We start from the raw sequence: 24,459 nt of genomic DNA, 5'->3' as shown, positions 1-24,459 counted from the left end.
GGTCAAAGGGAGGAAGTTCCCCCTGGTCTGAAAGGAAGTTACAGTATAGGAAAAGCAGAGAAATCAAGGCTCAGTCCAAGACACATAGCATGAAGAAGCAGAAAAGCAATATGTGGGGCAGCATCAAGATTGGACCCAGTCATGACCCCAGAGCCATCAGGGGAAAGCCACTGTGAATCAGTGATGACCTGACCAAAATAACAGTACATCCTGGGGGATGCCAGGCTGCTTTAACACATGAGAGATGAGAGGTTTTAGACATTCTGTTTTGGCTGGGTTTTGGGAGTGTATGCTGCAATCCTTTGACCATCTTACTCATCAAGTCTAGAATATCAGAGGAAGGTCTTTCCTCTTTTGAAACTGAAAGGCCATGATTTGGGGGAAAAAGGAAGCCTGTCTCATAGGACAGATAGTAAAGATAAGGAATATATTGCCCTGAAATTAGAAGTAGACTAAACATATCATTTTGTTTAAGGAGATATTCCTGTTAGAGGCAGATGTTTGAATAACTATGAAGTCAAGTGTTCAGTGCCGGGATAGAGGTGGTGCAGAGTGCTGGGGGAGCTCACAGAGCTTTAAGGTCCTGACATGAGAGCTAGGACTTGGGCTGTGCCAGGCAGCTAGGGAGGGACAGAGCGTATTTCCAGACAGAGAAAGCCCCTCCAGCCTGCTGCTTCAGAACCAAACGCCCCTAACTGCCATCCTGGCCTCTTCCCTCACTACAGGCTGGGCCCTTGTTCCCGGATCAAACCCAGGGTTGGGATGCTTATTTTCGTGGCCCAATAATGAGACGCAGGTGAACTGGGAGAGAAGGGAGTTTTCTGTAACCGGTTACGGGGAGAAGGCCTGGAAATTGTCACCATACCGACTCAAAATTACAAAATTTTCCACAACTTATATACCTTCTAAGCTAGATGTCTGTCTGTAAGTGTGCATTCATCTAAAGACATAACTTCTTTTAATCTACAACTGGGATCTGAGTCCTGAAGACCTTCTTCCGGAACCTCAGTAAATTTACTTAATCTAAATGGGTCCAGGTGATGGGGTGATTACCCTTCTCTCCTGCTAAATCATGGAGGTTTGGGGAGTTCCTTCAGACCCCCAATGAACTTGTTTAATCCTAAACAGGTCCTGTTAAGAATTCCTTCGTTATTTTGTCATGCTTTAAGGCCTAGGAAAGGCCTAGGCAAAACTCTTTTTTTTTCTTTTTGAGACGGGGTTTCGCTCTTGTTGCCCAGCCTGGAGTGCAGTGGTGTGATCTCAGCTAACCGAAACCTCTGCCTCCCGGGTTCAAACGAGTCTCCTGCCTCAGCCTCCCAAGTAACTGGGATTACAGGCGCTTGCCACCATGCCTGGCTAATTTTTTGTATTTTTAGTAGAGATGGGGTTTCACCATGTTAGCCAGGATGGTCTCGATCTCCTGACCTCGTGATCCGCCCGCCTCGGGCTCCCAAAGTGTTGGGATTACGGGCGTGAGCCACCACTCCCAGCAACCTAGGCAAAACTCTTGGCGGCCTTTTGTTATATTCCAGCCTATGTATAAGGGCACTGCCTCTCTTAGCTTTTAATATTTAACCACTCAGTGAGTACCGAAACAGTTGTTATGGAGGCCTGCGTTAGTGAGACCTGGCCTGCCACACCCTGGCCTGGCTGGAGCTTGTTTCATCTCTCCATGGGGGTGGAGCGGGAGTTATTTGTCCCTGCGTCTGTCTCTGGCCTCCTCCACCTGCAGCTCTGGCAATAGCTGCCGCTTTATGGGTTTTAATCAGAGCTCTGAAACATTGTTTTTCATTTCCCCCTTTTCCGCTAATTAACTGCAGCCTATTAATTAGTGCTATTGGACTCCCCACTCCCATAAACCCCATTCACTAACCATGCTTTGCCTCCCCAGCTTTTGCTAAATACGTGACTGCGCTGTAGTGTAGCTGCCTCTCCCTGAGAAGTGATTACAGATCTTGGCTGAGCTGACCCCCTGCCACAGCTGCCCAGAGAGGTCACAGCTTGGCCGGATGCTTCATCTTGATTAGCCCTTAACTTCTTCCCTCCCTTCTTCCCTCCCCATCTTCCTCTCTGACATTGAGAGGGCCTGCACTAAGCTGTAGGTTAAAATCCCTCTCAGTATAAAGCATTGAGCTCTCTTCTCCTTGGGTCTGTTTCCTGCACTCCCAGGTGTTGCTCCGGGTCACAGAAAACAGCACTGTGGGGCCAGAGGAACTGAGTTGATCCCCTTCCCTGACCTGGTAGAGTCTCCCATCAAAACCCAGATCTGCTTATTTCAGATCACTTGACCTCATTATCGATCACAGTGATTTTGGTCTGTGTTACCCATTTAACTCTCAGCTCTGATGTCAGCTCCCTTTTTGTTTACTTAGCTTTCATGTGAAATTCCAAATCTTCAAAGCTCTGCTTCTTTTCACCTTTTTTCCACTCCAGCCAGACTTCTTACCCCCATTCCCGGAGTCTCCCAACTCTCCCAGTGTGATCACTTCAGTGCTCCACTTCTCCGTTATGATAGGCCCTTATTTCTCACTCTCCTCCTTTTTTTTTTTTTTTTTTTTTTTTTTTTGAGACTGAGTCTTGCTCTGTCGCCCAGGCTGGAGTGCAGTGGTATGATCTCAACTCACTGCAACCTCTGCCTCCAAGGTTCAGGCAATTCTCCTGCCTCAGCCTCCCAAGTAGCTGGGATTACAGGCGTGTGCCACCACGCCCGGTTCATTTTTGTATTTTTAGTAGAGATGGGGTTTCACCTTGTTGGTCAGGCTGGTCTCAAACTCCTGACCTCAAGTGATCCACCTACCTTGGCCTCCCAAAGTGCTGGGATTACAGTTGTGAACCACAGAGCCCGGCCTCTTTCTTGTGTTTAATTCTGATGTTTTAATTATTGACCCTTCTTCTGTCATTCCCCCTTTCCTCCAAATACACACATACACTCTCTCCTCTCGTCCCCCCTCAGCTCACGCTAAGCCTGGGTTATGGGAAGGATGTGATCCCTTCTTTAGTAATAGCCTAGGCTTCATTAGAAACTGCAGGGGAAGTAGCTGAACTTATGGAAGACAGAATGCAATCTACCACGATGATGATGGTGGTAAAAATAGCTACCACTGATTGAGATCTGACTGCACGTCAGGCATGGTGCAAAACACACACATATCTCATGTAGTTCTTCCAGCTCCCTTTTGACTGTACTCCATCCTCCAGATGAGGAAAGTGAGGCTCAGGATCCTTAAGTAACTTGCCCAAGTTCACACAGCTGCTAAGTGCCTGAGCCTATATTTAAACTCTGTTAACCCCTAGTCTACGTTTATGCAGTTTTGTTTTTTTTTTTAACTTTGGTCTGCACAATCCTTTAGGTGAAAGTTATTTTCTTTCAATGGTGTGACTCTGCTATTCCTTCAGTCCTAGGAGACCAAATGTGGCTCAGAGCCTGACCCCTTCCTGGCCTTTTCCCCCTTGCACAGTATGGCCCCAGATGAGGCCTGTCCTCTTTATATCTGGAGGTAGTAGGTTGAAGATGAGCAGTGGGGGTGGGAAGTGGAGAGGGGCTTCCTGCCAGCCAATCGGGACGCGACCGCCCAGACTCCCAGCGCAGCATCATCTGCTCCTGCTAAGACAATCATCAACATAAAAGGCTAATTGTATTAATCACCAAGGCACCCGGCCTGAGTCCCCCTCCCTTTTGGGAGAATTATGAATTGCAATTGCAGATGGCTCCACTGATTGAAGGCAGTGCTCAGCAGGGAGAAGGGTCAGATCAGATTACACACCATTAATTAAAAACTTCCGTGACAAACAGGAGGAAGGGAATGCACACCAAGGGCTGGCCTGGTTGGGTCTCTGTCCTCCCCACGTCCCCTGCCCCCACCCAGGCCCAGGGGCTATGCCAATGAAGCCTGCTTCCCCCAGCTGGAGCCACTGAGATTCAGCTCTCCAAAGGCCAGCCCTTCCCTCATTCAAACAGATGGCCTGCTGTCCTATTAAAGGGCTCCAGAGAAGGGGAAGCGAACCTTTGGTTACTTATTTCCACATCTAACCTTGGATGCTCTTCAGAGGCTAACCTAATTCCCCACTTCTCAGGAACCTTGTTTCCTCCTGCTCTGTCCTGACAGAGAACTGCTTTGAAGAACTGTTAGTGAAAATAGCCCCTTGACTTTCTCTTCAGGCAACCCCTCATATTTTGACCTGTAAGTTCCTGGGACAGACGTTGTGAAGCCTGCTCTGAAATTGTGGGTGGAACAGCAAATATCTGGCGATGCACCCTCTCCCCAGCCCAAACCTGGAAGCATAGGCTTCTCAGCTGCTGTCATACTGGCTTATCTGGAACTGTAACTCCTGAAATTTTCTCCTCTTGATCTATTACTGCCTCCCCTCCTCCCCAACTGCCCAGCCTTATTCATTCATCAAACTTATATTGAGCACCCAGTGTGTGCTTGGCTCTGGGGACAAAAAGCAGTGATCATTTGTCAAGGAGCTTAAGAGCCTACGGTAGGAGCTCCACACCCCCATCCCCTTCAACCCTCCAGTTCCTGTTTCCTTCCTTCCTGGGGCTGCAGCTTATATGAGCCCCCCAGGAGCTCTGTTTTGGAAGATTCTAAACTGGGAGTGGGGAGACCTTAAGTGTTTGTGCTCCTGAACTGGCTGACCTTGAGCAAGTCAATCATGTCCTCCGTGTACACATACGCTCTCATACATGCATACATACAGACGCCCAGCTCTCCCTGCTCATAAAAGGACATAGGCAGCCTTGGGCTCTGAGAGATTGTGAACACGGATGAGTGGGGCCCAGCTTGGAGAGATATGAGTAGCATCTGCATTGATATTACAGAATGCTGAGCACAGCTACGGGGGCCATGAGCACCAGGGATTCAGCTACTGCACTGGTCACAGGCTGGGCCTGTCACGCTGCCCTTGGAAGACTTAGGCAGCCTTTTCCCCATCCCCAGTCCCTCAGGAGATATCATTAAAAAGGATCTATCTTTTGTTTGTATTATAGTTTAATTTTTCATTTTAAATAATAGAGATGGAGTTTCGCTATGCCGCCCAGGATGGTCTCAAACTCCTGGCTTTAAGCAATCCTCCTGCTTGGGCCACCCAACGTGTTGGTGATTACAGGTGTGAGCCGCCACACCTGGCTGTTTTTAATTTTTTGTAGAGGCAGGGTTTTGCCATGTTGTCTAGGCTGGTCTCGAACTCCTGGCCTCAAGCAATCCTCCCACTTTGGCCTCCCAAAGTGTTAGGATTACAGGTGGGAGCCACTGCACCAGGCCAGGACCCATCTTTTTTTTTTTTTTTTTTTTTTTTTTTTTTGTGAGACAGAGTCTTGTTCTGTCACCAGGCTGGAGCGCAGCGGCATGATCTCGGCTCACTGAAACCTCTGCCTTCCGGGTTCAAGTGATTCCCCTGCCTCAGCCTCCCAAGTAGCTGGGACTACAGTCACGTGCCACCATGCCTGGCTAATTTTTTATATTTTAGTAGGGACAGGGTTTCACCATGTTGGCCAGGATGGTCTCTATCTCCTGACCTCGTGATCTCACCCCCCAGCCTCCCAAAGTGCTGGGATTACAGGAGTGAGCCACCGTGCCTGGCCGCCAGGACCCCATCTTCTATATGAATTTGGCTGCTGCATCTTAGAGTACTGTGGTGATGGGCGTCATAGAGATAAGAACTGATTTTATTGGCTCGCCTCTTCATTCCAGGGCCCTCCCACAGCCCCTCACACCCACAAAGACCCAACCAAGGTCAGCAGACCCAGAGAAGAGGAGACAGGTCCTTGGTTAAGTAGATCCAATGATGTGAGAGAAAACCCAGTCTCTCTTCTCTCAGTCATCTTACTGTCTTCCCCTCCTCCCTCTCATTACCAACAGCAATTGTCTTCAAACCCAATAATTACAGTAACAGTAACAATCGTCATCATTTATTGGGGTTGTTTTTCTAGCATTTTAACTTCCAAAAAGTATTTTCCAATTTCTTGATTTCACAGCAGTCCCTGGAGGAGGATTGTGTCCACTTTACAGCTGGAGAAGTCGAGATCCAGATAGGACCCCCAAGTTGTGGGCAGAATAAATCTATAGCAGCCTTTAAATATTAAACCAATTGAGACTTTGGTAGTCTTTCAGAGGCACTGAATCTCAAATCTCAGTTTCCTGGGTCCCTCCTGGATTCCTACCACTCTTAGGGCTTATTCAACAGCTTTTTGGGGATCCTGTAATGCTGACAGAGAGGCTGGAGATGGCTTCTTTGACCCAGGTCATGAGTCAATGGCTAGATGGGCACTTCCCTCTAAGGATTGTTCCTGCCTGAGAGTGGGCTGTGGGGTGGGAGCTGGGGCAAGCACCTGGGAGGAGGCTTCCCTGGGAAAGGCCTGCCTGGCTCAAACCTCCCTTCCTCTATCCCACCCCTCTACCAGCCTGAGAAAATGTTCTCTGTGTCAGCTGTTCTCAAGGGTGGGGCCCTCTCCAGAGCATTTGGAGGAGTGAGGAATAAACACCTATTGGGAGAAGACAGGCACGATGGCTCACGCCTGTAATCCCAGCACTTCGGGAGGCCGAGGTGGGCAGATCGCCTGAGGTCAGGAGTTCAAGACCAGCCTGCCAACATGGCGAAACCCCATGTCTACTAAAAATACAAAAAATTAGCTGGGCGTGGTGGCAGGCGCCTGTAATCCCAGCTACTTGGGAGGCTGAGGCAGGAGAATCCCTTGAACCCGGGAGGTAGAGGTTGCAGTGAGCCGAGATCACACCACTGTACTCCAGCCTGGGCAACAGATCAAGATTCTGTCTCAAAACAAACAAAGATCTATTGGTAGAGCAGTCTCTGTCCTCAGGAAGCCCCCAGTCTGAAGGAGGAAATATAGCCCCCAAAATCACACCCAAGGGCAGAGAAATCCCCCCAGAAGCTCAGAGGCTGTCCCAGGGCCTGATTCCTCCAGAAGAGCCTGTCCCCTCAGGACCAAGGGTTTCCTGGGTGGGTACGAAGTTGGGGTTCCCTGAGGTCCCTATAGCTCCAATGTCTAAGCAGAGTGGCTGTCTGGGCTCCCATTCCTTTCTCCCCCAAGACTCGAGCATCTAGGGGTTCAGGACTCCCACAGGGTCCAATGGGTGAGAGGAGGGAAGGGCGGTCCTAAGTCCCCTGCCTTCCTCTGTTCTGTCCCACTGAGAGGCACGGAAGCCCTACGGAGAGGGAATGGGACAAATTCACTCCCGGATTCTACCTAGAAATGTAATGCCAGGGACAGGGCTTGTCCCCTCCGGCCCACCTGGTCAGGACAAGAGGTCAAGCCTCCCCCTCCCACCACCCCCAGGGAGAACCTCCATGCAGGCCCTGCAAGGCAGGAAGCCCAAGGGCGCAGCCAGGCCTCGGCTGTTTCACACACTCTCCATCTCCACGGCTCCCGAACTGGGTTGGGATTCCTTCTTCGGGGGTTCCGCCCCTGCCCCTGTCCCTGTCCCTGTCCCTGTCCCCACCTCTGCAGTGCCTGTGAGGATAGCCAGCCGCTGGGCCAGGGTCTTGGTGTCGGGGAACAGGATGAAGTTGTAGATTAGTGAGGCCAGGAGGGCTCCCATCAGGGGCCCCACCCAGAAGACCTGAGGAGAAGGATGTCGTCACCCCACCCAGGAACTATCAGGACCACAGGGTGGCTCTGGGACCGCTGCCTGCTTCCCTAGTGCCAACTTGATCTCCCAGGTCTCCCTCAACTGTCTGTAAGGTGCTACATTTGAGAACCACAAGTCATGCTTCCCAAGCCCACAACGTAAGGGGACCTTGCCCCTTGCTCTCCCTGCCCTCCCTGGGGCTGAGCCCAGGCTCTGCAGCCATGGCTGGGGCCTGGGGCCAGTCTCCTTACCCACCCCCACCTCTTTCCTCTCGCTTCCCCCATTTTAGCCATGAGTCCTGGCTATTGCTGTTTCTGTCTCTGCTGGTGTGTGTCTATTTCTGTTTGTCTTTATCTTTATCCAAGTTTGAAAATTGGTCCAGCTGGAGAAAGTGAATAAGGAAACAGCCAGGACTTAAAAGTCTGGGCCAAGGCTGCAGCTCCTGCCCTGGCCCATTTCTTGCCAGTCTACTGGGTATCCCGGGCGACTGAAGCTGAAAAGAATGGAAGTCCCAGCCAGGACACTCACCCTGGCCTTCTGAGCTTAGGGAAGGCTGCACTTCAGGCTCAGAAAGGTCTGGGGCCCCCATCACCCCGTCTGTGTGGACCTGCTGCGAGTGAAACCCACCATCTATCGCCAGCTCAGGCTCTCTCCCTTCCCCAGGGCTGCTGGCAGAGGGGCTCACCCAGTGGACTGTGAACTTCCCAATGATGACAGCAGGGCCGAAGGAGCGGGCCGGGTTCATGGAGCAGCCAGTGAAGTGGATCTGGGGAGCAAGTACAGGGTCAGGGTGGGAGAAGGTTTAAGGCAGGCCTGAGAGGGGACCATTTCTCAGTCCTGGTTCAGAGCCTTAGCCGCAGCCACAGCCTCTGTAGTGCCACATCCTGGGCCTAGAGTGCAGGGGGTACCACTTTGGCTCCAAGGCATGAGGGGCTCAGGGAGGGACACTGCCTAGCCTTCAGGGCTCCACAGTTTCCCCAGGGACGGACCCGGTATGTGCATGTGCACAGTGTCCCCTCTGCTCCTTACCCCAATGAGGTGGCCCAGTGCCACAGAGATCCCAATCATGGTGGCCGGGGAGCCCGATGTCTGACGGCTGTCAGTGGAAGCGAAGACACAGAGCACCAGCTGCAGGGTCAGAAGCAGCTCCACTGCCACCGCCTGGCCAGTTGAAACACTGTTCCGGACCTGGGCAGAGGGAGTTACTCTGGACCAGACGTGGGCTCTGCCCACGGACAGGCAGAGAAACCCCTGCCACTGGGCCTGGTCTCCTCAGCTGGAAGTGGGTGACACCTCACTGCTGCCCAGCTTCAGGACTTCAGGAGGTCTGTGCAGAGGACTCCATATCTGCTGTGGACCCTTGCTTCCTGTAGAAGTGAGTGGCACTCCTCCCACCCCACCAGTGGGTTGGTTGGGGCCTCTCAGGAGGCTTGCTTGAGAGCAGACTGGCAGCAGGTGTGGAAGGAGATTTGAGGGAAGAAGGTGGAACACAGATGGTTAGGAAATGGGGAAGGGGGGAGTGAGGCAGGCCTTGAGGTGGAGGGAAGAACTTGGGAGCAATTGGAGAGCAGAGGACGTGGGTGGAGTCTGGGAGAAAAATGAAGTCCTCCCTCCCCCCGAAAGTCCTCCCCAAAGTCAAGGCGAAGATGCAGAAAGCTTATTTTGCTTTCTCTCAGGCTTTCTCTCTGCCCACAGTCCCCACACTCCCTTGGCCGCGTCTACCCTTAAATGCCTGGTCCTTCTATTCCTTCTCCTTTATGTGGCTTCTTCCTTCTCCACCTGTTCTTCGTGCCACTATCCCATTTCTATTCTGCCTAGACTGAGGTCAAAGTCTCAGTCCTCTGGGTCCTGGGGCCCAGCCTGGGGGGATGTGGAGCCTGCAGCTGACTTGTTTCCTCCTCTGCTCCCTCGCCTCTGTCCTGCCTCCGCCTGCACCACCTGTGCACATTCCCACCTCCTGGCCCTCCAGGTGCCCCTCCCTGCACCTACCACGTTGATCCCAAGGGTCTCTCGGATGTCTCCCGGCATGACTCCATAAAGCAGAGCAGCCCCCACCGTGGCCCCCACCAGCTGGGCAGCCACATAGGCCACAGCACGGGGCAGAGAGATGTGGGAGCCTACGAGGAAGGCCAGCGTCACGGCGGGGTTGGCGTGGGCCCCGCTGGCCTTCCAGGTGACCTGCACAGCCATGGCGGTGACCAGGTTGAAGGTGATGGCAATCTGCAGCACGGAGGGAAGTGCTGTGGGCCAGCGCATGACGGAGCCCACACCAAAGAATACATACAGCCCCGTGGCCAGGAACTCTGCAAACAGCGCCCTGCTGATGGCTCTCCAAAGCCTGCATGCCAACACGTTGGCCCAGCCACATCCCCCTGGATCCACTGCATCCATGTCCTGGTGCCTTGGCTGTTCCTTGCTTTGCTCTGAGGCCTCTTGTCTCTTCCTCTGGTCTCTGATCTCCTTTGTCTCTTCTGGTCTTCTGTCTCTGGCTGACCTTGGCTTTTGCTCTCTGTGGAGGCTTCTGTGACCCCCACCTGCAGCTCCTCCACCACGCTCTTGTCCCCAGGAATGGGCTGGTCAGACTGGCAGGGAGCAGGTGGATGGGGTTATGCGTGTGTAGAGGGGTGGAATGAGGGGTGTTGCTCATATGCCTGCTCCAGCCTGCGCTTACCTGATGGCGTGGGATGTGGGGGCTGTCTCTGGGCACTGAGCTAGAACCTCCTAGGATGATTTCCAGGGCAGGTTGGGCCTGACTCGTGTTGTAGACAGTCCAGGGTCTGGCCTGAGGGTCGCAGGTTCAGGGTAGCGGGGGTCATGGGATTTCAGACTGTTTATGTTCCAATGCCAGCTTAGATACAGCAAGATCACTCAGATCCCCGGCCTGCTTCAGGGGGTCCTGTGCATTCCCAGGTCCTGTTCGTCTGGCCCCCTCCATATCTAGGCTTTGCTTCCAAATGGGCTGACACCACACCATGCCTGTAAACCCAGAAAGTAAATCCTCTCCTCCACTCCCACCTATACCCGCACTCACAGAATGCAAATGTGAATAGAGTCCACTTTACCAAGGACACTGTGGACACTGCGGCCTGTGGGGTTGCAGAGGGGCAGGTGGAGAAGGGGTTTATTCCACAGCGACTCAAACCACATCAGATCACAAGGCCATGGGCACCTCTGCTGTCCACCGGTGGGAATTTCCACTGGCCCTTCACTCACTTCCTCCTGCCTCCCTGTCCTCCCCGGCGCTCCCCTCCCTTCTCAGCCCCTCCCTCTCTGCTCTCCTCCTCTCAGGAGCCAAACAGATTTTACTCCTTTCTCACACAAGGCAGCTTAACCATTTTTTTGTGGCTACACTGGCCCTACGGTCACCCATGCCCTAGGCTTTCCCCTTTTAACCCTAGCAGATAGCAAGGTATTTTCTCAAACAAAAGTGTTCTTCCCTAAGAAGAGTCTGCCAAGCTACTGAAATAACAGTCTTCCCCTCTTAACCACAGCTGGGTGTCCTGACCTCATCCCTGGCATATCTACCTGCCCACAGATGTACCCTGGTTGTTCTCAGGCTCCTCAAATGCAGCCTGTCTTCAGATGTGATCTTCCTGTCTCCTGGTACCCCCACCCTCAACCCCCATGTTCTCCTCTTGTTTTCTCCAGCTCAGCTGGTGGCATCTGGGAAGCATCCTTGACCCTTTTCTCCCTCCTTCCCCCATCCAGGAAAAGCATCAAGTCCTGTTGATTTTGAATCCTAAATATCTCCTGACTGTGCCCTCTTTTTGCCACTCCTGCCGCCCTGCAGCCTTTAACCAGTCTCTCTGTCTGCTCCCTTGCTCCGTTCCAATCAATTTTCCATACTGCAGCCCAAGTGCTAAAATGCAAATCTGATCATGCTGCTCCCCTGCTAAAATCCTTTCCAAGCCTCCCATCCCTTAGGAAGCTCTGTGCCTGCCTTCAGGGACCCTGCAGCTCTACCTCACCTCTCCCCATTCCGTTACCCTCTGGTTTCACCAAATGCACACTCTTGCTGGCCTCTGATTGGAGAAAGCTCTCTCCTCTTCTTGGAGATCCCTTGCACTCCCTTTGCTTGGGTAACTCCCATCCCAAAGGTTTAGCTTTGACATCGCTTGCTCCTTTCCTGGGTGGGGACCCTTCTGCGTGCTCCCACCACACCTAAGCATTCTCCTACACTGCAGTCACCACAGGGTGCTGTCATGGTGTGAATGTGTCTCCCCAGTGAGGCAAGGCAGGAAGGCCTTTGCGGGGCAGGAACCAAGTTTTGTTCACCCCTGCATGTAGTGTCTTGCACAGAGATTGGCATAGTAAATGCCCAAGAAATATTTGTTGAATGAATGAATACATGAATGAACAGAACTTCTTGACTTCCCAGGGCAGATGACTATGTCTGCTCCATTTCAGCCTCATACTCATACCTTCCCCCACCGGGGACTGATCCCTCTGATATCGTCCAGAGAAACATCTCAACTCTGGACCACAGGCTCTGTTCCTCCCCAATCCCTGTCTGAGTCCCAGTAACATCCCTCACCCATTCCCTTCTGTTCTCCCTGCTGTCTCGACTTCACCCTGTCCCCTCCAGGGAACTCCTGGGCATCTCACCCTGAGCAGGCTCTTGCCAGCACCCCATGGTCCTGGCTCCCTGTCCTCTCCACCCCGTCCCTGCTGCGTGTCTCTGTTCTCACCCTCTTCCATGCCTTTCTGTCCTCCATCTGCGCTGCTGAGCACTGCTGGAGAAACTCGCCCAGCCGTGCGGACTGCTGCCATGACAAGTTCATGGTCTCTGGCCCCAGTAGGGATTGCAGCTCTGCTCAGCAATCCTTCCACAGCTCTCCCCCCATTCTTTAAACCTCCCCTACTCTCTTCAAGTACTCGGCTCACTCTGGCTTTCTCTCAGCAGAGCACCCACCCTTGCCTCCCACCCTACCTAGAAAGCCAAGCTACCAGGCCAGACTTCTTCCCATCCTCCCTCCCAGTCAAACTCACCTGCAGCCGCCCCGTGTCCTTGCCAGCTGCCCTGTGGCCTTGAAGTAGAGGCAGCCCTTCTCTGGTGTACAATTTGGGGTCGGGGGACCCTCCTTGGACTTCTGGCTCCCTTTGAGTGACTGGGACCCTCTCTTGGCCATTCCCAGTCTCACCTGTGGCTTTCAGGCTTCCCCTTCTCTTGACTTCTTCCCTATAAATGTGCCTGCGTAGTCGCGGAGCAGTGGAAGGTCATGGTTTGGAGTCAAGGTTCCAGTCACATATCAACTGCACAACAGCTCCCAGCCCCCGGCTACTGAAACCGCTCTGGCAAAGGCCAGCATGATTTCCTCTCCAGCCCACTGTGGCTGCCGTCCATCTCCTTCCTGACGCCTTTTTCCCTGCCTTTGAGGCACATCTCCTGGCTGTCCTCCCACCTGTGTGAGGGCATCTCTGCCTCCATGGCTGGCTCCTCTTCTGCTGATCCTTAGGCCCAGGCCTTGTCTACTCCTGGCCAATGGCCCCTCACTCCTGATGAATGTGCCTGGGCAGCCCTGTTCCCACCTGTGACTTCCACACCCTGCAGATACTGTCGACTCTCAACACTGCCTCTGGCCCAGATCTTTCTCCTGAACTCCAGACCCACTCACCTCTCACTGGACCCTCCGGCCTGCTTCTGCTCACCCCACTGTCACTCAGTTGCCCAGGCCAGAACACAGGAATCATCCGATGCTTCCCCTTCCCCCAGCCTGCAGCAAACAGGTTCCTGGTACCAGGTTCCTGGTAGCTCTTTCTCACATTTGACACCTCTTTCCATCCCCACTTGCCACTGGCCCAGTGCAGCCCTTATCATCTCTCCAGGATGACTGCATTAACCTCCTTCCTGAGCTCTCAGACTGCACTACATATCTGTGCCCTTCCACACCACTCTCCTTTCCACTCACTGTCAGAGAGATCCTTCCAAAATGCAAAGCTCATCACGTTACTCCTCTGCTCAAAAGCTTTCAATGGCTCCCCATTGCCTCAGAATCAGGTCTGAATACCCATGTTTAACATGAAAGGAAGCCTCCCCTCCCACTGCCCACCCTGCACCCTTTACTCCAAACAGACCAGACATAGTTCCCCAGAACGAGCCCTTTGCTATGGAGTTTGGATGCCTCTCCTTTTTGTCTCTCAAGACTTTGCTCAAGTACAGTTCTTCTGTGAAGCCTGCCCTGATTTCCCTCTCCAGCAGAATCAGGGCAAGCTTCTTAGAGAAGCAGGACTTGAGCAAAGCCAGGGGCTGTTGTATCCTCTGCCTCCTCAATGCCTCCACTGTTCCAGCAGACTTCCATCCCTGGCTGGCATAGAGGAGTCATTCAATAAACGTTCAGGGGATGACAGGGCATGGCTGTGGGGGCAGCGTGGGCACTGTTCCTCCCTGGCACGGAAGGTTCCCTGGCTGGGGGCTGTCCCAGGGTAGTTCAAGGGCACTTGTCTGCTTCCCTCACCTCAAGCAGGGCCAGTAGAGGGCTTGGTGGACAGGCACTTACCAGTCCTTTCATCTGACCTAGCCTCAGTTTCTGCCCTTGTTAAATGGGCGCCAAGTGGCAGTAACGCTGACCTGAGAGCTGCTGATGAGGCCAGTGAAAGGACTGTGAACACTGCCATGTTTATTGTACCCTAAGCAGTTGCTTAACCTCAAGATCCTCATTTATACAATGGGGATGATGCTAATAATGCCCTCCTCCCTGTGTGTAGTTAGGAGTAAATGTGCTGATACCTAGGAGAGGGCCTCTGAGTCAGAAAATGTGAATGATTAGGATTGTAACTTCCCCGCTCCCTGCTGTGAGATAGCTGTGGGGATGGGGCTGCAAGGCCGCTCCAAGACAGGCACCTCAGCACCTGCCCTGGGCCCTGGAGCCTGAAAGCGCTAAGTGCAGCAGCAGCCCTTGTCCCCAGCTAGCCTGGGGCTGAGTCTCATGACCTCTGCCGGGCCTGGGACAAGGTCCTTTACCTCCTGAGGCCAGGTGGGCATTGACCAGGGCTTGCTCCAGGCCTGGCTTCCTGTCCTAGACAGCACCTGCCCAGACCCAGCCAGCACTGGGCTCTAGTGCCAAGCTTTAAGCTCACTCATGCTCAAAAACCTTTTGCCGAGGTTCCATATCTGGCTGCCTAGGGCTGCCTGTCAATGCAGCTCTGACTGAGGTCCTACCAGAGATTGGGGAAAGTAAGGGGGGTGAAGGGGAGGGGAAGGAAGAAGGTACCGGGAGAGAAAAGGAGGGAGAACACAAACTGATGGGGAGGGAATTCAAGGTGGCTTCCCGTGCCTCATCTCACTGATCCCCACAAAACCTGGAAAGGTCAGGAGGTCTGATGTCCTCATTCACACGTGACGGAGGAGGAAGCTGAGGCCAAGAGGAGCGGAGAGACCTGGTCCTCCCAGCCGTCCTTCCTCCTGTCCACCCATCTCAACAACCAGCCCCCTCTGTCCGCTCTCCACCTCTCCTCCGGGTCCTCTTCCATCTCTCCCCATATCACCTTGTTCACCTCCCAGCTGGTGAGAACTGCTAGCCCCTGGGGAGAGGAATAGGGGGAGAAAAGGGAAGGGAGCCTCCCACAGGAGAATCCAGACTCTCCCCAGGTTCCGTCTTTAGGTGCAGCAGAGGTGACGGGGCCTGTGTGTGCTTGTGTTGGACGGCGCGCAGGTGTGCCTCTGAGAACTGGTGGAGCCAGGCTCATAGGTGTGGGCCTGCGGTGGCCCTGTGAGCGAATGCTGGAGGAGGGCTGATGTGGCTTTGCACACTCGAGTGAGCGTGCAGAGGGAAGGAGATGCACACACCCAGAAGATGCAGCCCTCAGGCACGACTGAAGGTCAGTGTGTGGCCGCGAGCCCCGGTCTGTGTGGGGTGTGTGCGTGCGCGCGTGTGCACGGGACTTTGTGAGCCGGCAGACCTGTCGCGCCTGCAAGATCCGACACGCAGACACAGCGACCCCTGCTGGCCACACCGCCCCAACCACGGCACTTGTCAGCCCCAAGGCCCTAGCTGGACACTTGCTCGAGGGCCAGGCGAGGCAACCTGCAGGAAGCTCAGGGCCGGTAGCCCCCTCTGACTGGGTGCCTCACCCACCCCCGCGGGTCTGTCTCCCAAGGGTCCACTGTCCACCCTGCCGTGGTCCCCATTGGGCTGGTGGAAGAGCCCAGCCTCCTGGTCATGGCTGTGTCTGTACCTGAGTCTCCTGAAGACTGAGCGGGGAAGGGCCCCCCTCTCTTCTGCGCCTCACCCGGATAGTGGGGCGGGGGTGCATTGGGATAGGCTGCCTCAAGGTGGCTCCAGGGGACTCAAGCATGAGGGACTCCCTGTGTCCTCCACCCCACCCCCATCTGGCTAGAACCCAGACCCAGGACTTGTGGACGAGGAAGCGCCACCCTGTGGATTCGGTGGACGACGTCTCCCCCTACTGGCCAGAGCTGGCTCTTGCAGCCCGGCTCCCCCAGCCTGGGGCAGGTTGGAAGAAGTGGGAAGGGACACGGTGGGTGGGGGCTGCTCCTTCCCTGGGCTCTCGGGGTTCTCATGCACTACCACGTGGTGTTTACTGTAAGCCTATGGGGCGGGCATGAGTGGCTGACCTCTCACTTGTAGATGCTTAGACTTTAAGTGTGGAGGAGGCTGGGTGTCTGCCGCTCCTCACCCCAGCGCCTGGGACTGCCTCTCAATGGCCAAGATCTACGGTTTCCCCCATCCCTTCTCAGTCCATCTTCTGGCCCCGCTGGACAGGTGCTTACGTCCAGACACCCCCAGGAGGGCAGAAGTATGTGGCTGGGGCCCCAGACTAGGCAGGTACGTGTGGGTGTCTATTCACACCACTTTACTGAGCACTCACTCCAAGGCGCCTGACCGTTTGTACAAGCGTTTTACCTCCAGGCATGGTCTCATTCTCATTTTCTCCTCACGACAGCACGTGAGGTCGGGAAAAGCACCCCTGTTTTGCAGAGAAGGTCATTAAAGCTCAGAGAGCTTATTTGGCCCCAAGTTCCGCGGCCAGATTGGAATTCGGGTAGTTACTGACTCCGGGCTGGGCTCTGTGCGGAGCTGTTCACTGCATGACCTCCGCCTTTTCCTCACAGAAAGCTGACCGGTCCCGGGCATCTCATACCCTCATCCAGTCCCCACAGCTATCTTGTGAGGAAAGTGATATTTTATCCCCATTTTACAGATGAAGAGATGGAGGCTCTGAGAGTTTAAGGAGATTACCCAAGGAGTGTCAGTGACAGTGGGACAACAGCAGGCTAGGGCAGAGCTCAGGCCCAGAGGAGAGGACGGTGGGGACACTGGTGGGCCGAGGCATGAGAGAGAAGCCCTGGAAAAGGGGGCTGGGCCACATGTGGCTTTTGGGGGGATCGGGGAGCTGCTTCCTCTGGGCACAGGCTCCCAGGAGGGCACCTTTTTGAAACATCAAGGTGCAGAGAAAGGAGCCCAGGGCTGTGATGGAACCTGGCTGGTCACCCCCTTTCCATCTCGAGGGGCTGCGGTTGGCTCACTCCTCCTCCACCCTGCCTGTCACACCCTGGCACTCCCCTCAAGTGCCAGCCAAACCCTCCTCAAGTGGCAGGGACTTGACATGGCTGAGGGGGAGGGGTGGAGGGTGACTGCAGTGAGGACCCCTCCTTCCTGGCCTCTAGCTCTATTTTGATATTCGGTCTTCTCTCTTTCGGTCTCTCCCTGCTCTGTTCCCATCTCTCTGATTCTCTGGGCCTCCCATGGCCTCAGCCTCCCTTTCTTCCCACAGAGCACTTGTCCTGGGGTCCCCTGGTACCCCATGGAGATCGTGGTGGAGGATGTGGGATGACAAAGAGGAGAAGCAATGGGCCAGAGTGTCTCAAGGCACTCTGGGGACAGACAGAGGCGGAACTTGAGTATCAGAGATTTATTGGGTAGCCCCCACTCCAAACACCAGCAGCCCCACGCATGCATCCTCACTAGAAATAAATAAGGCAGCATTCAATGGACCAGTCTGTCTTCCTAAGGAGCTCTGGGGAGGGTCTGCCGCTGCCCACCTAGGGGCTGGGATCCCTTCGGCTCTTGAGCGGGGGTGGGGGATGCAGGCTGCAGGCTCACTCTTTTCTAGCTTGGCCCTTGCAGCCTGTGAGCTTGGCACTGTGTTCACAATCTCTGAAGTCTGTCCCAGAGAGACCCATCCCCAGCAGACCCTAGCCCCTGGACTCTACCCCAGGAGTTCCACCATAGGTTCCTTCTCCCCTCTCTAACTGTGTAGCCAGGGGGACCGGCACCTCCTCCTCAGCCAAGTGGACCGGTTGTGCAAAAAGGAAGCTTGTGTTAGGTACTTTTTCTTTTTTCCCCCTTGGCTCAGGGGCTGAGGAGCTGGCCCCTGCCTGACACTGGTCAGCGGGCAGTCAGCTCCATGGTCTTCTTCCGCTCCTCCCGCTGCTCCTCCCAGTCCTCGTCAGGCTCATACGTGCCTTTGATGATGTCCACACGCTCACTCAGGCTCAGGGAGTTGGGGAAGAGCAGGTAGAAGTAGAGGATGGCAGCGAGGACCGCCCCCACGATGGGCCCTACCCAGAAGACCTGGTGGAGACAGGGCAGGAGTCAGGGCGTTGAGCCCCAGACCTCGAAGACCAGATGCCCCCCACCCCACAGAGGACAGACCCATGGACCCTGAGAGGGGACAGACACACAGACTTTCAGACCTTCAGGAAGAAAGACTTCCTCCCACCACGGGGACGGATATACTGACACACCACTCCCAGGGAAAGAGGCATGGACCACAGACACCCAGACCCTCAAAGAAGGCAAACAGATTCCCAGAGGGACAGGCCCCCTCCAACCACACCCGAAAGAGAAACAAATAAACCTTCAGAGGGGACACGTGGGTCCTCAGAGAGAGAGATGAACAGAGCACCTCTCCCCTCCACATAGGGATAGAAACAGACCCTGGAGAGAGTGACCATGAGCTCTCAAAGGAGGGGGCAGACAGACTGTCCACAGGGACAGACCCACAGGAAGACTCTCCCAACTCCCTCAACAGGGACAGATAAATAAAACATCAGAGAGGACCAGCACACAGACACCCAGAGCGACAGACACCAAATCCTCAAAGGAATTGACACAGAGCCCCCCTGCACCTCCAGCCTCTTCCCTAAGGGGACAGATACTTATACTCCCTGTCCCCAGGGGTTCAGGCCATACAAAGCCATCTCTGCCCCTGTGGCTGAATCCCATCCCCTTTCTCTCTCAGCCACCGCTCCCTGGCCCACCCCCAAGCTCTGGGCCCCCAGAATCCAGAAGATTCTGTGGTGAGCTCTGAGCTGCCACTGCTGGGTCTCCAGGCCCTCATCTCCAGGGAGCCAGGGGAGGGGACAGACTCACCCAGTGAGCGGGGCTGAACCGATTCATGACCACTGCAGGGCCAAAAGAACGTGCTGGGTTCATGGAGCAGCCAGTGAAGTAGATCTGGATAGAGACAGGGCGGTGGAGAGAAAGGCAACATCCCAGTCCACTCCCACAGAACCTGGACTCTCCCAAGGTTACACTGCAGTCCAGGGGCTCAGCCAGGTCTCAAACTCAGGTCTCCTGATTGCTGGGCTGGCAACCCCTCCCTCCAAGGATCCCAGCTGCCCGGTTAACCATGGACCCTTAACTCTGCCCTCTTCTCTTCTCTGCTCTGAGGTTGGGTTTGATTCCTGTCCCATCCCACCTCCTACTTACTCCCATCTTTCCTCAGCCCAGAGGTTCTGGGGGGATCAATTCTGGGGCCCAGTAGGGCCAGAGTCCAGCAGCCCTAAATCCAGGTCTTAAACTCTGCTGGACTCATCAATCTGAAGTGGGCTCCGCTCTGGGGCTCCATTATTTGCCTTGAGTGCCTGCCCCACCCTCACCACAGCCCAGTGTCAGTACTGCTCACCCCGACAAGGTGGCCCAGGGTGACAGACAGGCCAATGGACAGGGCTGGGGAGCCCACAGGGCTGGTGCGACGGGAGTCAGTGGAGGCGAAGATGCAGAGTGCCAGCTGGAAGGTCAGAATCAGCTCCACCACCATGGCCTGGCCCTGCGTTGTGTTGTTGTTGAGCTGCAAGGGGATGGCGGGTTAGGACCCTGGCCACCTTCTGGCAGTATAGCCAGGGGCTCTGGGAGCAGGGCTTTTGGCATTCAGGGACACTTAGAGCAGCTTGACACCTGGAAGCCAAGCCCCGTGGACATCACCCCAGCGAAATCATTTGTTAAAGACACTACATTTCACAGTTTGCACAGGCTTGAAGCTCAGGCCTGTAGCCAAAGGGCAGAGTGTCAGGGGAGCTTTTCCTGGACATGGTCCTATCAATGGCTCTGCCCAACCCCCAGCCCCCATAAGCTGGCATTTACCCTCCATCCTGTGGGCAGCTGCCCAGTTTGCCTGCTTCACACCCCATCCCCGCCTCCTGCCCGTGTCTGGCCCCATGCCAGTGCCAACCTTAAACCCGTCTCTCCAGTGCGGCTGACTCACGGCTTGACAATGGCCAAGCAAATCCTTCTCTGTGTTTGATTAATGAACCCAGTTTGCATGGGGTTGGGGGCTGACTCTGGGGCTGCAGGAGATGGGAGGGAGGCAGGGATGTGGGGTTGCGGGGAGGAGCACAGGTTGGGGAAAGCGGAAACCAATACTCAACGGAGACTGCTCTGCACTGGCACCACGTTAGGGGGTTCCTATCTATGGTTTCTAAATGTGAGCCCCCTGACACCTGCTGTGGCAGGCACTACCATCCCCATGGAGGGGCTGAGAACAATGAAGCACAGACAGGCCAGGGTCACCCAAAGCCGGGATGACAGCCCGCTTCTCTCTGGTGGTTCTACTCAAACGCTCCCCTGAGGAGATGGGAGAGGTGAGGGGCCCAGGAGGAAGGTGGGGCTCAAAGGTGAGACAGGAGGCGGCAGAAGTTTCTGGCAGGAAAGGAGGGGCAGCAGGCATTGGAGAGAGACCAGGGTGGGCCAGCATGTGGTGAGGGGCAGAGGAGGTGGGCAGGAAGGGGGCGCACATCAGCCTGGAGAGTCGCCTTCTTGGCCTCTGGAGGCTCTTGCCTTCCTGGTGAAGGGTGTGGGCTGGACCACTCTATGACACCCCTTTTTCCAGGTGAGGTAAGAGGCCTGGTCCTGAGCCCACCCCAGGGTCGCGACTCCCATCCCCCCAGGGCACTCACCGCGTTGATGGCCAGATTGCCCCGGGCATTGAGCGGTGCCACACCGTAGAGAATGCCGGCCCCGGCAATGGCGCCCACCAGCTGGGCCGCCACGTAGAAGAAAGCCCGGAGCAGCGAGATCTGGTTGCCCACCAAGAGGGCCAGGGTGATGGCAGGGTTGATGTGGCCGCCGCTCACGGGTCCCAGGGCCTGGGCCAGCGTGCCTATGGCCAGGCCAAAGGCCAGCGCGATCTGCAGGATGGTGGGCAGCGCCGACGGCCACTTGAGGGCCGAGCCCAGGCCGAAGAAGACGAAGATGAGGGTGGCCAAGAACTCGGCGAACACAGCCTTGAGGAAGGCCACGGAGCACACCTCCTTCTTCATGGTGGCCGCGGGGGCCCGGCGGCGGCGGCCGCGGCGGGGGGCGCCCGTTGGGTCGCAGGCGGCTGACGAGGTGGAGGCGGCGGGGACGGGGGCCTGGCTGGGTGGCGCCGCGCTCTGTCCCGCACCCACTGCGAGGCTGGCGGCCTGGCGCGGGCCCTGCCGGGGCGCGCTATATAGGGGGCGGGGGGCCGGGCGCGGGGCCGGCGCGGGGGGGGAGGGGGCGGCTCCCACGCTCAGGGGCCAGCGCTGCGCACGGGTTGGGAGGCTCCCGGCCGCCGCCGGCCCGCCGCTCCCAGCCGCCCAGCGCAACCTCGGCGCGACCCCCGCCCCCCGGGCCGGGCAGCCGCCTGCCCGTCCGGGCCACGTGACCCAGGCAGCGGTGTAGACGGGCCCCGTGTCCCGGACCCCGCGCATGATGCGCCCAGGTTGGCTCCCGCGCTCCTCGGTGCCGTGCGCCCCGGACTCCCTGGGAGACGGGGCTCGGTCCCGGCGCTTAGCTCCTACCTCAGGGCGTCTAGCTCCGCCGGCCTTTACCGCGCTCCGCGCGCGGGCTTCCCCTTTTCTTCTCTTCGGGCTTTTGGTCCAGCTCCTCCTTTTCCTCCTGCGACCGGAGCATCCTGACCCGCCTCATCCCCGGCTGGGTCGGAGTGATGCTCGTCCCGCAGGTCGGCGCCGCTCACCTCCCTCACTGCCGGCGGCGGGGGCGGGCGGCCGGGCTGGGTCCTGCAGGGCGGTCCGGCCGGCCGTCGTGGGCCGCTCCCGGCCTGGGCCGGGCGAGCTTCTGGGCTTGGAAGGCTGGCGTTTTGGGAAAAGTGGGCACCGTGCCAGCCTGCCCCGATGCTTTGCAATCCTCGACGCCCAGTAGCTGGGCAGTACCTGCACTAGGCAATGGACCCCTGGAGGCGCCCTCTCCCAGGCCGGGTTCCCCTTGTCGACTTGACGGGAGGGGGGTGTGAGGCGAGGCCTTGAGACTATGGGAGTGGGAGAGCAGGGAGGGTAGAGGCGCACCACTGACCTCCCAAGCGCGGTCTTGGCGTCTCCCCTCTTCCTGCTAGAAGCCCCTCACCCCGGATCTAAGACTCTCCCTCTCTTCCTCCACCTCCCCTCGGTCTCCTTCAAACCCTCACTTGGTCTTGGTCTCTCTCCCCTCGAAATCTGTTTCTGCCAGTCAGTCTTTGCAAAATCCTGTTTCTCTTTTTGTCTCTGTCTTTAGTCTCTGTTCCTCTACCTCTGCCAGCCTCTTCCTCTCGGTCTCTCTCCGTAGGTCTCTTTCTCATTTCAGTCTCTCTGTTTTCCACCTCTCCCTCTCTCTGTCTCTCTCACACCTTCTCATTTTCTGTTTTTCCTTCCTGCCTTTTGCTGTCTTAGTGTCTCTGTCTCTTTCTCTCTATTCATTTATCTCATCCTGCAGTTTCTGTCTCCTGGCTATTTTCTTTTTTTTTTTTTTTTTTGAGACGGAGTCTCGCTCTGTAGCCCAGGCTGGAGTGCAGTGGCCGGATCTCAGCTCACTGCAAGCTCCGCTTCCCGGGTTCACGCCATTCTCCGGCCTCAGCCTCCCGAGTAGCTGGGACTACAGGCGCTGCCACCTCGCCCGGCTATTTTTTGTATTTTTAGTAGAGACGGGGTTTCACCGTGTTAGCCAGGATGGTCTCGATCTCCTGACCTCGTGATCCGCCCGTCTCGGCCTCCCAAAGTGCTGGGATTACAGGCTTGAGCGACCGCGCCCGGCCTCTCCTGGCTATTTTCACCTTTCCTCTGCCTCTTAGTTTCTGTGCCTTTTTTTGTTTCTGTCTGTTTCTACCTCATTTTCCATGTCTCTGTCTTACATGTGGTCTTTTTCAGTTTCCCCAAAGTCAAGTTTTTCTACCCCTGGTCTGGGTGACACTTTCTTCCAGTTCCCATCTCCCTTCCCTCTGAGCTTATAGCCCCTCTGTGACCTGCTACCTCCTTCCATACCACCCCCTCCCTCTTCCCACCCACTCCAGGTCGGGCATGTGGGAATGAGGCTGGAGGGCCCTCCAGGGCTTAGAGGAGGGGGAAGACCCCTAGGATCCCGGGAGAGGAGCTGCATTAAAGACCTCCATCCCCATGTGTGTTAGAGAAGCCCTTAGCACAGTGCTTGGCACAGAATAAGGCTTAGTAAAGTCTCCTTACATTGTGACTGTTAATTTTAAAAGCCCCTTGAGGGTTTAGTGTGGTGCTAAGCTTGGGGGAAGGGTCCAGTGGGAGGGTACAGAGGGAGTAGAGAACAGGTGCCTCCCCTGTCAGTCAGGCAGGGCTGAGGGGAGGAGCCTGCAGGAATGCTAAGGACTTGGAAGAGTGGGCTCTGGGCTCCGTGGCAGCTAAGATGCCAAAGAAAACAAGGGCCAAAGAAACCCCGCTATTGTTCCTGCCCAGTTCTGGCATTTCCTGCTGGAGCAGCTCCTCCCCCAAGTCTCTCCTCTTAAGGCCAGAGGTCCGTTTGTCCTTTCTTCCATGAGTCCCAGCGCTCTGTCCCCAGCCAATCATGCCAGTTGTATGCAGGATTTTCTTCTGGGTCTGGGGGTTGGGCTGGACAATGGCCCTGATGACCCCAGAGATCACTGGGGGCCAGGCTCCTTCGCTGCTGAACTTGCCTCCAGTTTGCACCCTTCCACTTGCTTTCTCATCTCTCAAGTGCTCACAAGTGCTCACAAGAGGCTAGGTTACCAGGGGAAGCCCCAACCTGAAGATTTGAGCTAATGAAGGACTGTAAAGGCCAAGACCTTGTTCTTGCCATTTTAGAGATTCAGAATATGATCTACAAAGTTAGAGATTATAATTGGCCTCCACTGTGTGATTTCATTCCAAGCTACCCATGAAGAAACCCAGACTCAGAGGTCACTTGCCTAGGGTCACACAGTGACCTGAGATAGGAACTACAGGTCGCCATGCAGACTTGGTCACCAGAAGTGGGCCTGGTGAGGCCAAAGAAGGAGACTTCATCTGTCAAGGTCACTCACATTGGGCAGCTGATTCTGTTTCCCAGGCCTGCGTCTGAGGCCCCTCCATCTCTCTAACCACTAGAGTCCCTCTGTCCCCAAGTCATCACAATAAACTCCTATTATGGCTTGGAATTATCTTTGCTCAAGCACTCAGGCCCTGCCCTGCCACCTCCAGAGGAATGCCCGGGACCTTTCTTAGTTGAGAGATGGGTCTCCCCATTGGTGGCAGGGGGAATTTGAATGTCTCAGGGAGAGCCCTTCCCCTCCTCTCCTGATATGGGGACCTCTGAGTTCCCTGGGAGAACTTGAGGGCTGGGGTAGAAATGGTAGGGAGTTCTGCCTGTCTTCTGGTACCTTGAACTGTATTTGTATTGACCACTGCCACGTTGTGGAAGAACACTAC

General features: G+C 55.6%; 3 protein-coding genes across 5 annotated transcripts in view; all 3 read right to left on the bottom strand.

The window, feature by feature from the left end:
• Positions 1–5,534, bottom strand: part of LOC126931026 (cytochrome c oxidase assembly protein COX14) — a 144,039-nt gene extending 138,505 nt beyond the window's left edge. The window contains exon 1 of the mRNA XM_050748705.1: positions 5,531–5,534. The gene's annotated coding sequence lies outside the window, so the exon portion shown is untranslated. The remainder of the gene's footprint in view (positions 1–5,530) is intronic.
• Positions 5,535–5,883: 349 nt separating this feature from the next.
• Positions 5,884–10,556, bottom strand: AQP6 (aquaporin 6). Of its 3 annotated transcripts, XM_050748693.1 has the most exons (6): positions 10,261–10,556; positions 9,579–10,171; positions 8,619–8,777; positions 8,275–8,355; positions 8,118–8,199; positions 5,884–7,580 (listed from the first exon to the last, which is right to left on the bottom strand). In XM_050748693.1, exons 2-6 carry the CDS (start codon positions 9,978–9,980, stop codon positions 7,270–7,272), a joined length of 1,035 nt encoding a protein of 344 aa, XP_050604650.1. In that variant the 5' UTR covers positions 9,981–10,171; positions 10,261–10,556; the 3' UTR covers positions 5,884–7,269. The 3 variants fall into 3 exon arrangements, with proteins under 3 accessions (XP_050604650.1, XP_050604651.1, XP_050604652.1); XM_050748694.1 differs by lacking the exon at positions 10,261–10,556 and having other exon boundaries at positions 8,118–8,196; positions 9,579–10,245; XM_050748695.1 differs by lacking the exon at positions 8,118–8,199 and having other exon boundaries at positions 9,579–10,540.
• Positions 10,557–17,447: 6,891 nt separating this feature from the next.
• Positions 17,448–21,239, bottom strand: AQP5 (aquaporin 5). The gene is made up of 4 exons (XM_050748700.1): positions 20,731–21,239; positions 19,461–19,625; positions 18,926–19,009; positions 17,448–18,124 (listed from the first exon to the last, which is right to left on the bottom strand). Exons 1-4 carry the CDS (start codon positions 21,091–21,093, stop codon positions 17,939–17,941), a joined length of 798 nt encoding a protein of 265 aa, XP_050604657.1. The 5' UTR covers positions 21,094–21,239; the 3' UTR covers positions 17,448–17,938.
• Between the last annotated feature and the right edge of the window lie 3,220 nt (positions 21,240–24,459).

Source organism: Macaca thibetana, chromosome 11, assembly GCF_024542745.1.
Source record: "Macaca thibetana thibetana isolate TM-01 chromosome 11, ASM2454274v1, whole genome shotgun sequence".
NCBI classification, from domain to species: domain Eukaryota; kingdom Metazoa; phylum Chordata; class Mammalia; order Primates; family Cercopithecidae; genus Macaca; species Macaca thibetana.
Note: the sequence above shows the minus strand (reverse complement) of the source record. Positions and strands in the feature narration are given on the sequence as shown.

Excerpts from the sequence above, each read along its gene's own strand:
- AQP6 (XM_050748693.1), bottom strand. The coding sequence starts at position 9,980 with ATGGATGCAGTGGATCCAGGGGGATGTGGCTGGGCCAACGTGTTGGCA. Across the intron at positions 8,356-8,618 it reads CACTGGGCCACCTCATTGGG|ATCCACTTCACTGGCTGCTC; the intron begins GTAAGGAGCAGA and ends CTTGCTCCCCAG. Across the intron at positions 7,581-8,117 it reads CCTAAGCTCAGAAGGCCAGG|GTCTTCTGGGTGGGGCCCCT; the intron begins GTGAGTGTCCTG and ends CCTTCTCCTCAG.
- AQP5 (XM_050748700.1), bottom strand. The coding sequence starts at position 21,093 with ATGAAGAAGGAGGTGTGCTCCGTGGCCTTCCTCAAGGCTGTGTTCGCC. Across the intron at positions 19,010-19,460 it reads CCCTGGGCCACCTTGTCGGG|ATCTACTTCACTGGCTGCTC; the intron begins GTGAGCAGTACT and ends GTCTCTATCCAG. Across the intron at positions 18,125-18,925 it reads GGTTCAGCCCCGCTCACTGG|GTCTTCTGGGTAGGGCCCAT; the intron begins GTGAGTCTGTCC and ends TGTCTCCACCAG.